At 38.9% G+C, this 12424-nt stretch overlaps 1 protein-coding gene across 1 annotated transcript in view; it reads left to right on the top strand.

The window, feature by feature from the left end:
- Positions 1 to 12424, top strand: part of clstn2a (calsyntenin 2a) — a 172022-nt gene that overhangs the window by 124475 nt on the left and 35123 nt on the right. The window contains exons 7-9 of the mRNA XM_059344188.1: positions 3304 to 3489; positions 4453 to 4710; positions 6662 to 6783. Coding sequence (XP_059200171.1) covers positions 3304 to 3489; positions 4453 to 4710; positions 6662 to 6783 — 566 coding nt within the window. The remainder of the gene's footprint in view (positions 1 to 3303; positions 3490 to 4452; positions 4711 to 6661; positions 6784 to 12424) is intronic.

Here is a 12424-nt window from a genome sequence, read left to right as displayed (position 1 = left end):
TGAATTCAAATGCAGAGGAACAATCTTGTCGAGACGTCATTTGCAAACTCCATATTTACACCTCAAGTTGCTGTTCAGAAAATAAAGAATCACCAGCACAGAAAAGACAAAGTCTTGGCCACGAAACTGTTTTCCAAATATCCGTTGGCTTAGAATTAGCCCTTAATATCTACATATTGAGGAGGTCCTAATCCACATAGTTCACCATGTTGCACAGCCATTTTTCTAGCCCAGAACAAACAACCAAAAACTGTGCCACCTGCCACCATTGGGAATTCATTCATTCACCGATGAACGCAGCACCGGAAGCATTTGGGGTTCAGTATCTTGCCCAAGGATACTTTCGACATCTAGGCTGCCATGGTCAGGGATCACATCACCAACCATCCAGTGGATGGCCGCTCTACCAGCTGAGTAGCTGCCTTAATTAGGCTTCAGTTAAGGCTGTTTCATCTTCATTGTGAGGCTAAAAAATGTGGCTCCATTCTGAGATTTGGCCAACAATGGCTCTTTTTTTAGTAAAGGTTGCAGACCCCTGTATTAGGTGAACAGAGGGGTATCCAGTTGGTTGTATTCTTCCAAAGTTGTAACATCGATTTTTACATTAGTTGTAGAGTAGATTAGACCATCCATGGACATGGTTTAATTGTGCATGATGATTTAATGGCTGTTTTTCAGCTACTCTTCAGATACTTACTATCTCACATGCTGGATATCTCACTTAATGTTTAATGGTATCACATAGTTGTGTGCTATGATAAGAGATCATTTAAAAGGAAAAATCACATGTGACTAAGCCTAATGTTACAGATAAGATCCATTAGTTCAAAGAGAGCACTTGAAGTGAATGCCAGTTGTTTAGGCTGTAGGGACACTCATGGAGGGAAATGTCAGTGCACATCACTGAGGGGTGGGGGTGCACAGAGAGAATCAGCACAGCGTTGAAAAAGTTGTCTGAAATGGCATTCAACTTTCTATAAATGTCATCTTCATGTAGCTCCAAGGGGCCACAGATTGTAGCAAACAGGTCTAAAAAAAGAAAGAATTTAATAATAAGTGGTGTTGCGGTGTTTTTTTTAATCGAAAACATACTGTTTTACAGAAATAATGCCATCGGCAACAAAATGCCAGCTGGATCTTCAAGATTTTGCTCATTGAGAAAGAAATATACTACCATTTTTTAGATCCAGATGGTACCACAGGAATGAACTTGATTCACAAAGAAACACTTCATATCATGCCCTGCTAACATCCTCATCAATGTTGCATGATTCTTTGCGATTTTGCTCATAAAAGAGGCCTTACTGCATAATCCTGTTGTAAAACCATTAACTCATAGTAGCTTAAAGCCATGAATAAAACATAATGCAATTATGCATTCAAATATCAAGTATTTTGTACACAACCTTATTTATCGTCTGTGTGTAAAGGTCAGCAGCGTCTTCTGCAGCACTTTTTTTTAAGAAGGCTGCCCGGCATAAATAGAGGCTAAATACGTCTCGCTCCACCTCACCTCTCACTCGCTTCGCTCACCTGATCGCAGACCGTTTTTCTCTTTGTCTCAGGAGACTTCATATCATATTCTGTAGGCTTGGAAAGAGCTGCCAGGTGTCCACCTACACACACACACACACACACACACACACACAGGCGCAGTCCCTGTACACAATCATGCTTGTGAATCCGTTCTCCACCACAATTCAGGGATTCTCATGCATTGAGGGTAGATTTAACACCTGGGTAATGAAAATATAACACCTTGCAACAGGACTGACAGTTACAAGGAGGTCAGCACCACTTTCTACCAGGCCTGTCATGTTACTGGCCCTTTCAGGCTCCTTTTGACTAGATACATGGCAAGAACTCACTGAGAAACTCCAAAGCCTTTGTGATAGCCTCTTCCATCAATACCCACATAGTTGTTATAAAACCAACTGTATAAGCTCCCTAAATATTGTAGACATCAAAGTCAGCTTTATTGTCAATTCTTCACATGTATCAGACATACAAAGGAATCGAAATTAGGGTGAAGACGAGTCAAGACATTTCTAACACTAAAGTAAAAAGTGCACAGGCACAACAAATAAAGACAAACCTATCCTAACACTGAAGTAGACAATAAATAAAGTGCAGAGTAGATGAAGATATTTACTGATTTTAAAATAAACAATAAAATAAAAAGAGGTCACAGTCTAACTTCTTAATTTTCAAACTGTATATCGTTTTAGCTACGTATGTTAGCCTTGAGTTTACCAGAGTCAGGAAAAGATGCAAATGCCGGCCAATTAGCAGTACGCTATCTTTGTCGGACAGTTCCATCTGTTCACAGTAAATATACAGTACAGTGAGAATATAGACATACTTTTTAAGTCTTAAAGATCATTGCACGAATGTCGCCCAAGCTACCAAGTTACTTTCGTATTGTAATTAGACATGTAAATCTCAATGTACATAAATTAAATTTCACATGTAGATTGGTAAATATGTATAAATCAATTCAACTGACACTGGTGGTGATCTTTTTCGAAATGCTCGCGAAACATTGGAAAGTGCATCATTTTGTATTTGCGCAGATAGGGCCGAAAGTACCTAACGGAGTCCGACTGGTGAAATAGTTACTATAGTTGTTTTAGAGAAGCCAAATATCAAAAACTGTATGAAGACAAAACCACCATCAAACTGCTAGTGACTGCTGTTTCTTGAAATATACAAAAAACACACAAACTGTGGTGTACAATTGCCACAGGCATATCTCATGATGGGTAGAGAATAGTCAATGTTGTTGAAAAAACCACAGTGAAACTACAACCAACATTATATTAATGTTTAGATATCACGGTGTGTGTGTCTGTGTGTGTGTCTGTGTCTGTTTGTCTGTCTGTCTGTCTGTCTGTCTGTCTGTCTGTCTGTGTGTGTGTATGTGTGTGTCTGTGTGTCTGTGTGTCTGTGTGTGTGTCTGTGTCTGTTTGTCTGTCTGTCTGTCTGTCTGTCTGTCTGTCTGTCTGTCTGTGTGTGTGTATGTGTGTGTCTGTGTGTCTGTGTGTCTGTGTGTGTGTCTGTGTCTGTTTGTCTGTCTGTCTGTCTGTCTGTCTGTCTGTCTGTCTGTCTGTCTGTGTGTGTGTATGTGTGTGTCTGTGTGTCTGTGTGTCTGTGTGTGTGTCTGTGTCTGTTTGTGTATGATCACGTTAGTGAGAGTACCACCCTTAGGTAAGGTCAGTTTACTAAAGAAAATGAGATCTAAGACCAGCTATCTAATTTTTGAGAGGTGAGATTGATATGAACCACTCATTTTGACCCTTAAAGGTTGGAACAAGAGGGTAGATTATGAGCCAGGGACTGGCAGCAGGCAGCTGTTTCCCAAGATGCACTTGGAAACATGTGGAGGTCCCCTGTCTGGAGTGAAGGCGATGGTCGAGCTCCAGACCAATCACATCGGGAAGGGCTGTGACCGAGAAACGTACTCTGAGAAGTCTCTGCAAAAACTCTGTGGTAAGTAGAGAGAAGGACGAGAGAGAAAATAAATTAGTTTAAGAAGTAGAATAATGAAATGCCTTGTTGAAATAATGAGGTGCTGTTTAAGAGTTGGGGACTATGAGAGAGCAAAGGGTAGTAATAATATTGAAAGACAAGGAAAAATTTAATTCAAAGAAGAAATTACCTCTTGACATCTTAGCCTCTGCAGTATATTAATATGCCAATTTCTGTTGTGCCATTTTGATCCTGAAGACTATTTTAAAATAATTGCTTTAAATTAACTTACCAAATATCATGCTAAACTGTGCATTGTTTAATGGCTTTGCATGTTATTACTGCACACTGTACAAACAGAATATTCCTGTATATTTTCTGACATTAGAATAAATTAGTAAGTTAAGCTTTTGAGAGAAAAATAAAAGCTTTTGTGTTTTGCAGAGTAATAATTTTCAACATTTTTCCTTTCTGACACTTTCTTTCACCTCGTCATTACATACAGTTACAATTAGAAGATCTCAGTCTTGAGCACTAATGGAGATAAGCAGTAACTGCAGGTCTGTTTTTTTGGTTTTGTTTCATCTGTGGTCATCACTCTGGCAGAGGCCAGAAAAAAACAACAGTAAGCTGCTAATGGAGTTTAAGACTGTTAAAAACTGTCACTGCTTAAATGTTTTCAGGAATGTCGCCACAAACACCCAAATCAGAATACTGCAAATGCAAGGGCTTTATCAGTCTTTCTTTCTCAAATATTAGCTTAATGTAAGAAGATTTTGTTGGTAACCATGGTTATATTACATAAACTGCAACAAATGGCCAGTAATATCAGATTACAACAAATATGTTCACCATTTCCAAACTTTTTCTGCTACCCTGAGAAATCACATTGGTAAAAGAAAGTCTGAAGAAGCAGTTTCTCTGCAGGTCGATTTTTTGTGCAGCCGTGTTGACAGTGTCGTATCGTCTGATTGACACATCCAGGTGCAGCATCAGGCAGCACTGACCTCCTCCCTGCTCCCAGCCCTTCAACAAACTGGACAGCTTCACTGCTGACTGACAGCGGCCGCGACAGTGACCTCATCTACAGATTCGACGGACGTCAAGCTGCTAATGTTCCAGATCACGTGGTGCCCCAGAACCTGACAGACCAGTTCACCATAGCAACATGGATGAAACACGGGCCAAGTCCAGGACTCAGAGCTGAGAAGGAAACCTTACTGTGTAACTCTGACAAGACTGGTAAAGAAACAAATCCACACATGCTCATTACATTCCACTCTCTAACAATAATCGATATTTGACCAACTTGAACAAAAAGTTGTCATTGTGTTATATAGGAAAGTTAACCACACATTAATTTCCCTCTATTTTAGAATCTTTTCTGCTCTACACTAGGAGTACTGGAAACTACTTGATTCTTAACTCTTGCTTACTGAAATAGTTTACTCTTTTTGAGTGTCCTCAGCATTAGAAACATACTAAGACCATAAAATGATCAAAAACATCCTTTAAAAAATAACAACCATAATGGCAAAAGCTCTTTGAAACTTTCAACTTTTTCCCTACCGCATATCTGAACTGAGCTGCCTGAACTGTGTAATTAAGCAAGCCATCTGCACATTGCACGCTCTCACAATGGTCTCACAGATGGCTTATTAGCTTACGAAATGTGTAGTCTGATCTTGTAATGCAAAACCACAGAGTGGTTCGTGTTAAACCATCAGAATCTTATAAACCCTTTTTTCATTTCCAACTTTTTGGCTTAAGGATGTGAATGGTACCAGAAGGCTCAGTGTGAGGGCCAGATCACCAGCACTGTGTGGAGAAAAAGCCCATCATCCGTCTGGCTGAGCCTGGTGACATCAAAAATAGGAAATAGGGGCAAAATAACTATTATAATGATTATGATTATCATTAGCATTACATCTTGATTGCAGTATGTCAATATAATTACCAGTGATTTGTTATCTGAAAGTCAAAACACATACTTACATCTTTTCCATCAAATGCTTATATAGTATTCCACAGAAAAATAGTCATTTATTTTTGAAAGATATTTGTATTCAAGTCTTTCCTTGGACAGATTTTCTGCAAAATTATATGTACAAAAAATGATTACATTGAACTATGCCAGCCTGAAGTCAAACAATAACATGTTTGGGTTTTTTTTATAACTTAGTATAATTGCTTAAGAACTGGTGAAAGTTCTATAACTTTATAATTAAAAACTGAATGATCTCAGATTGTGACAATATTGCTTTATATTTGGAACTGCAGTTACATAAGTAGGGAATGTCAAGGATCTGTTTCCATTTTACAAAGCTAAAACGAGCACTAGCTCATCACTGTGAAGTTTTATTTAGAGGAGAATCTGTTGCACACCCCACATCTCATCCCACCTCAGGCTGATTCATTGTATTATAAAAGCTGAGCAAGTAGGACTAATCTTTCATTGCCATCTTATACAGACACCAGTCGATAATCTAAAAAATAGACATACCAGCAGCATGCACTTCTTTACCACACAGTCTTGCTGACAGCTGTGTTTTGATGTGAAGAACCACTCTGAGGGAGCTGAAGAGTAGTTTAATCTTTCACACAGCACGTATGACATTTGGGACCGTCCAAAAAATGTCATACAGCACGTATGACATTTTCAGACGGTCCCAGAAAGAAATCAATAAAAAAACTTAAAGGGATAGCTGCAGCTTTATTGAAGTGTGGATGAATGAGGTACTTATTCATAGTCAGTCAGTGTATTACCTATAATAGTTCCATGGTAGAATGAGAAAATGTAGTGCTTAAAGAAAGGGCTGTCTGACAGCAAGGTAAAATGCTGAAACAATTCTAAATATAGCATACATTTAGCCATATTTTAGGTGTCTAAAATATGTTTTACTGCTGCACTCCTCCACAGCAGCACATTGTTTAGCTTCTGTGCCGGTACTTCACCTGCTTCTCCCAACTGGGAACGGGCCAACCATCATCATCTGTAAGTAACACACTGAGTAGGGATAAGTACCTCATAGAATCGCACTCTAAAAAGTCAGAATTAAGGAGCAGATGCATCTGTTTATTTTCCTCAAAGTAGAGAGCATAATCATGTTGATTCATACACTGTACATTGTTGAATTAAATGTGTGCATGTATTTGTGTCCTTGTGTGACCATACATGGTCTTCCCATTGCAGAAATGAACCGCCACCATTACTCTCTGTATGTCCACAACTGCCGCCTGGTGTTCCTGCTCAGGAGAGATTTCACTCAGGTCGACACTTTCAGACCTGCTGAGTTCCACTGGAAACTGGAGCAGGTGAGAAGCGTGTGCATGTGTGTGTGTGTGTGTGTGTGTGTGTGTGTGCTTGTCTGTGTCCTATATGAGAGCGAGCATAGATTCAGGGTGATTTTTTACAGCAGGTGAAGGGCTATCATTATTTGTGTAGCGATGGGAGAGGCTCTCCATTCTAATTACCAGAGGCCCTCCATCACTTTCTTCTGCTCGGTGCACGAGATAACAGGGTAGAAGACACAGTTATCCTATGCAAACACACAAACACACACAATGCTAGCCCCAGAGTGGAAAGTCTGTTTAGTTATGGGTAATAGCTCACCCAGCAGCAGATCTCTATTATCTGTCATGCCACTGGAGAGTTGTTGAACTAATTTGCAGTGAAGTTTACTGTTTCAGTCCTGCAGAAAGCCTTTGAAAGGAAAAAATTGCACCAGATGAAGTTGCTTCAGCTAGAAATATGCATACAATAAAATATTTTTTCCTCTCTCAGTGTTGCACAGTGCTTTTCCTACTGTAATTATCCTGCAGATGTTTGGTGACATCTGTTTTTGACCCCTCCCTTAAAGACATTACAATGCATGGTGAGTCCGGTGACAGTGGCACTGGAAAGTCTTGCACAAGGACATCTCAGTGAGGTGGAAGCTTGAATGAAAATCATCCAGCTGAAGGGCGTATAGTCACTCTACCTCAGCAGGCACTTACTGAGCAGAGAAAATCCTACTGTAAAAAGAAAAGAAAATCCCTTGAGTGTAAATGATTTTCATGATAAGCCAGTGAACTCTTGCACTGGAATCTCCCCTTTCCACAGACTCTCCACAGCTCGCTACTAATGGATGGTAGATGTAAATCTAATCTAATTGTTTACCCCTGGGATACAGCATATGTCCACCTCATACTGAAATTATTAGAAAATGGTTCATAATTACAACAAGCTCTTAAGCAGATTATAAGAGATTTGTATTTTGGTCTTTCTGTGTATGTGTGTTCATGGCTGTTTAACCATGCATCAGCATGTGTGTCTGTAACATAGACTGTATAAAAGGCATGGATGTAGCCACCGGGATGTCACCCATAGGTTTATAGACTACTTTTTTTAAGCCTTGAGTTTGGCTTTTTTAGCCGTAACCTTTTTGGGTTTTTGGAGCCAGAAGTGACCATATTTGGAGAGGATGGGGCTGAGGAGGATGACGCTAACTTACAGCTGACACTAGTGCTAGCTAGCTTGCTTGGTTGGCAGGGTGCATTGTTTTTCTGATGACTGATTTTAATTCGGATGATCATTTGGGCTCGTGAAACACAGGCTGAAAAAACAGAAGACATAGTGAACCAAAATTTTACAATTGATTTCCATGAACTGAAAACCGTTCAACCGAAAAAAGTGTCAAAGATCTAAGACTAAAACACACAAAGAACAAAAACAACACGCTTAAACAAGTTAACGGCTACTTAAATGTACACAGTGCCATAGATACGCCACTATCTTGTCTGAAAGGTCACTGTGGTTGCAACTTATCAAGCATATGTCAGTCACACCCTAAATATTATATATACATATATATATATATATATATATATATATATATATATATATATATATATACATACCCTGTTTTATCTACTGTTTTACTCTAAATGGGACCATAACTCACAATATATCATACTTTATTGAAAAAGACATGAAACTTGAGACCATGAACTCATTAGGAAAATGTTTACTGAGGTAATGAATAAAGTGAGAAGAAGGGTTACTTTCTCCTAGACTTCTTTTTGCAACCAGTGGTGTTGCCCCCTGCTGGCCATTAGAAAGCATGCACATTTAAGGCATTACAGCATTGACCTCACTTTGGTCTACTTTGGTGCCTATTTTTATTTGGATTTAACCTTTTGTTATATTTTTTACTTGCATGGAAAAATTATTTTTAAGGCTTAGGTTTCCTGTGCTATGCATCATTCCATGTGTGCATGCAAACATCCGAGTAGGTTTGCTTGCCTATATCTCTGCTCATGCTGGTGTGTACCTTCCAACCAGGTGGTTGTTTGTTCTCGGTCAAAGGTAGATTGAAAAGTGTTTTTCTCAGTCCAGTGTTCTTTTCTCTTGAGGCCCACAGAGGTGGATGTGACAAAGAGAAGGGTAGCCAAGCAGCAGACTGCTGAGTTTTCTTAGCAAACAAGCAGAGAGCCCCAATACTCAGTTCTATTCCAGTCTTGCTTCCTCTCATTCCCTCACTGTTTCTGATTATCTTTTCTCTCATTCTATGCCACACGCATATACAGAACGTAGATAACTGGGATCCCATTCGCTCCTTGAGCTGGATCGTATGTAGGACCTCAGAGGAAGCATACAGTGCAGTCAAAGAGACTGTGCGATGAGTTACTCACCAGTACAAATCACTTGTGCAGAGACTCTCATTAAATATAGATAGAAACCAGAGGTTAATGAGAGAAATGACTTCATAGGAGCACAAGTGGGCAGAGTGAAGGAAAAAATACACTTAGTGATCATCAATCTGTGATATTCAGTGCAGTTTGGTGTACTCAAGCTCACTTAATATATTTTTTATGGTAGTGACTTACTGCATACTTAAAACATGTGGTGCACTCAATGACTATATTGGTTTTTCTATGCGGGTGGAAGAGCAGTACAGAAGTCAAACTGGTTTTATATAATTTTTGTTTGAAAGCATGTCTTGCAGCTTGACTGCATTATTAACTAAAGCAGTGATACTTAGCTTACAGCCTGCAGGTGCCAGACAGCCCACTGACCATTTTCTAATTCAGAATGAAAATAAATTGATTCACGCTTGATTTTATTTTGTGGTAGTTTGTATGTAAATGAGGTGCAAGAGTGCATAAAAAAGCAGACAAATGGAGCTTGTTTATTAAAAAAATACTAAAAGAGGATCAATCTTTGTGCCAAGTTAATTTGATTTAGTCATTAAGTTAAGTTAAGAAGTCAGTTAATTTAAAAATCAAGAACATTTAAAGAAAGATGAGTAATGGGCTTTTTATTCATTTTATCTAATAAATTTAAATGTTAATTAGTGTTTATTAACTTGACCCTGGCCTCCTGTCATTTGACAAAAGTGGCCCTTGGGCAAAGAAAGCTTGTATCAGCATCACTAGAGTGAAGGCTGCTGCCAATGGAGAAACTGGTGTCTCAACCTCTTTTTCAATGTATTTTGGCCTCTGTTATTATTGAATCTCAGTGCCAAATGGTGAGTCTAGAAACAACGCCCTTCTTTTTTAAACTGACATAAAAATCTGATGCGTGCCCTCAAGCAACACACAGTATTTAACATCAAAGAGAAGTGAGCATCGTGTGTCCTACAGCCCTCTAAAATATAAAAACATTTTTTGTGTCTTCGTTGTTGTTTCTTGAAGATGTCAGAAGGTTTAGTGGACTATAAAACTAAAGCTGGCATTGATGACTGTCAGCCATAACCAACAATAACTTTTTTCAGCTCCATTTCATAAGGTGTGTTAAAATTCTTCTTAAATTACTTTCAACTTATCTATATAGTTTAACACATGTGGCTGCGTATGTGTTATAATGAGCTGACATGAAGTACTTATAAAATACTCTGTAAAAGTCTTTCTCTTTAGACATTTTTGACATGTCAGAGCAGGAAAAGCACTGAGATAATTAATAGCAATATCAATAGGAAATGTAAGATTCAGCTCCAGGTTCTGGTATCAATGCAAAGCCACAGTGGCAGTTGATGGAACAGGGCCATCGATTGTGTTATTAGTTGCACCTGTCAAAGTCAAATGCTGCAAACTCACTCCCTTGTTGACTCATTAACTACTCCCTTTGTATATGTCACACTCAATAGCTAGCTTCACTCACAGGCGTACTGTAGTCTTACATAACTGTGATTTTAGAGTCTACTGTACAGGACATTGCATTGGGGGATTGATAGTACCATGGAGTACTTTTTTGTTCCATTGAACATCACATTTTGATGGCACTGTACAGCCAAAACAATTCTCATTAACTACTCTTCTACTCTGATTACATTTTTCTGAGTTTGTTACGAAAGATAACAAACCCTATACTGCACTCTGCACCTCTACTTTTTACAGTTTTGGAGATGCCTTGTTGAAATGTTCATGCTTGCACGTCTCTCCGTGCAAATTAACTGTTACTGACATGTAAGATCTATAACAGAGGTTCTTTTGTTTGACAGAGTGCTAATTTAGGGATCCAGCATATGCTTGAAGGGGAGCACGAAAAAAATGGAGTCACGAGGTATCCGCCGAAATAGCTAACTTTACCTAACAGCGCTGGCATTGATGACAGAGTTCCCTTTCAACCAGTAGCTTTATACTTTACAGACTCTTGTTCGGGGGCTCAGTTTGACTTAGTACTGTTTTAATGTATGCTTGAAAGTGAAAGTAATACAATGCACAGTGAATTATTAAAATATGATGCATGCATTTCATGTCACATTTGGGAGGCACACAAAATGTTTCTAAGGGCCTGCAGGCTGCGACTATGACCTACAGTAAGCACCTAACCAGATAAATGTGTAAATTTATTGTCGCACCGTATTTATAATGCATTCTTCTTCTTTTTTTTCAAAAAGATCCAAAAAAAACCTACACTACTACTACATTTTTTTATTGTATGGCATCAGATATTTCTGTCATTTTTTTTTTTAGCTGGACCATGACAGCCATATACTTTTGTTTTTCATTTTCATCGAAAATTTGAAATCTGATGGAAGAGTTGTGCAAAGGAGTTTTGTACAGTTGCATTAAAGATTTATTATTATAAATGTAATTTCTATCTGCAATGAATAGATGTTTTCCTTTTGTTTAAGATAGTTAGTCATATAGCTTTGGGGTTATTCTATACAATGTGTTAACTGTGTTGACAGAGGGTGTGATAAATGTGGTAAAACCAAAGAAAAAATGTTGAAGCATTTAAAAGAGGTGATGAAGATCAAGGATTCATTTAGCATGTCTTAGCAAACCAGAAATACTTTCTTGTGCAGTATCTCCAGTAATAAGGAAAAAACTAAAGGTAATTTAAGCTTCAGAGTTACTGCAGTGCCTTGTGGTCAATAATAAGGACAAGCTGAGAGAGGAGTAGAGTTAGAGGGAAGAAGGAGAAGAGGGGACTGTGGGGTGTCACAGCTGCTTCTTACTGTCCTTGTTCCTCCAGCACTTAGAAAGGACACTCAATGGCTTCCGCAGCAACTCCATTTAGCTCTATTGATTTTGCAATTCTCACCCCAAGAGGGGAGGGGCAGAGAGGGATGAAAGGAAGCTGGCAAAAGAGAGGGCGAGAGAAAGAGGCTTCCATTTTCCATGTCGATCGAACACACTGAAGGAATGTCACATCTGACGGAAACCCTCTCACACACATCGACAAGCACTGATGCAGTTTTGAGTCTATATTTGAACACAAACATGCACCCACACACACTCACACAGGATGCCTATTTTCCTTCTTCTCTTTCAGTCTTGGTAATGGAGTAGGGGATGGATCTTTCCTCTCCGCACACATTATTCACCCTCCTTGACTCTAGCAAGCCTATCAGTTCAGTCCAGCTGTTCAAAAGATATTCAGTCACAGTGAAGAAGTCCTATACAAATCAAGATTCATTCCTTTAATGTCATGTAAGCCACAGGCAGTATGAATGGGTCAAACATGCAC

Source organism: Centropristis striata, chromosome 11 (genome assembly GCF_030273125.1).
Source record: "Centropristis striata isolate RG_2023a ecotype Rhode Island chromosome 11, C.striata_1.0, whole genome shotgun sequence".
NCBI classification, from domain to species: Eukaryota; Metazoa; Chordata; class Actinopteri; order Perciformes; family Serranidae; genus Centropristis; species Centropristis striata.
Note: the sequence above shows the minus strand (reverse complement) of the source record. Positions and strands in the feature narration are given on the sequence as shown.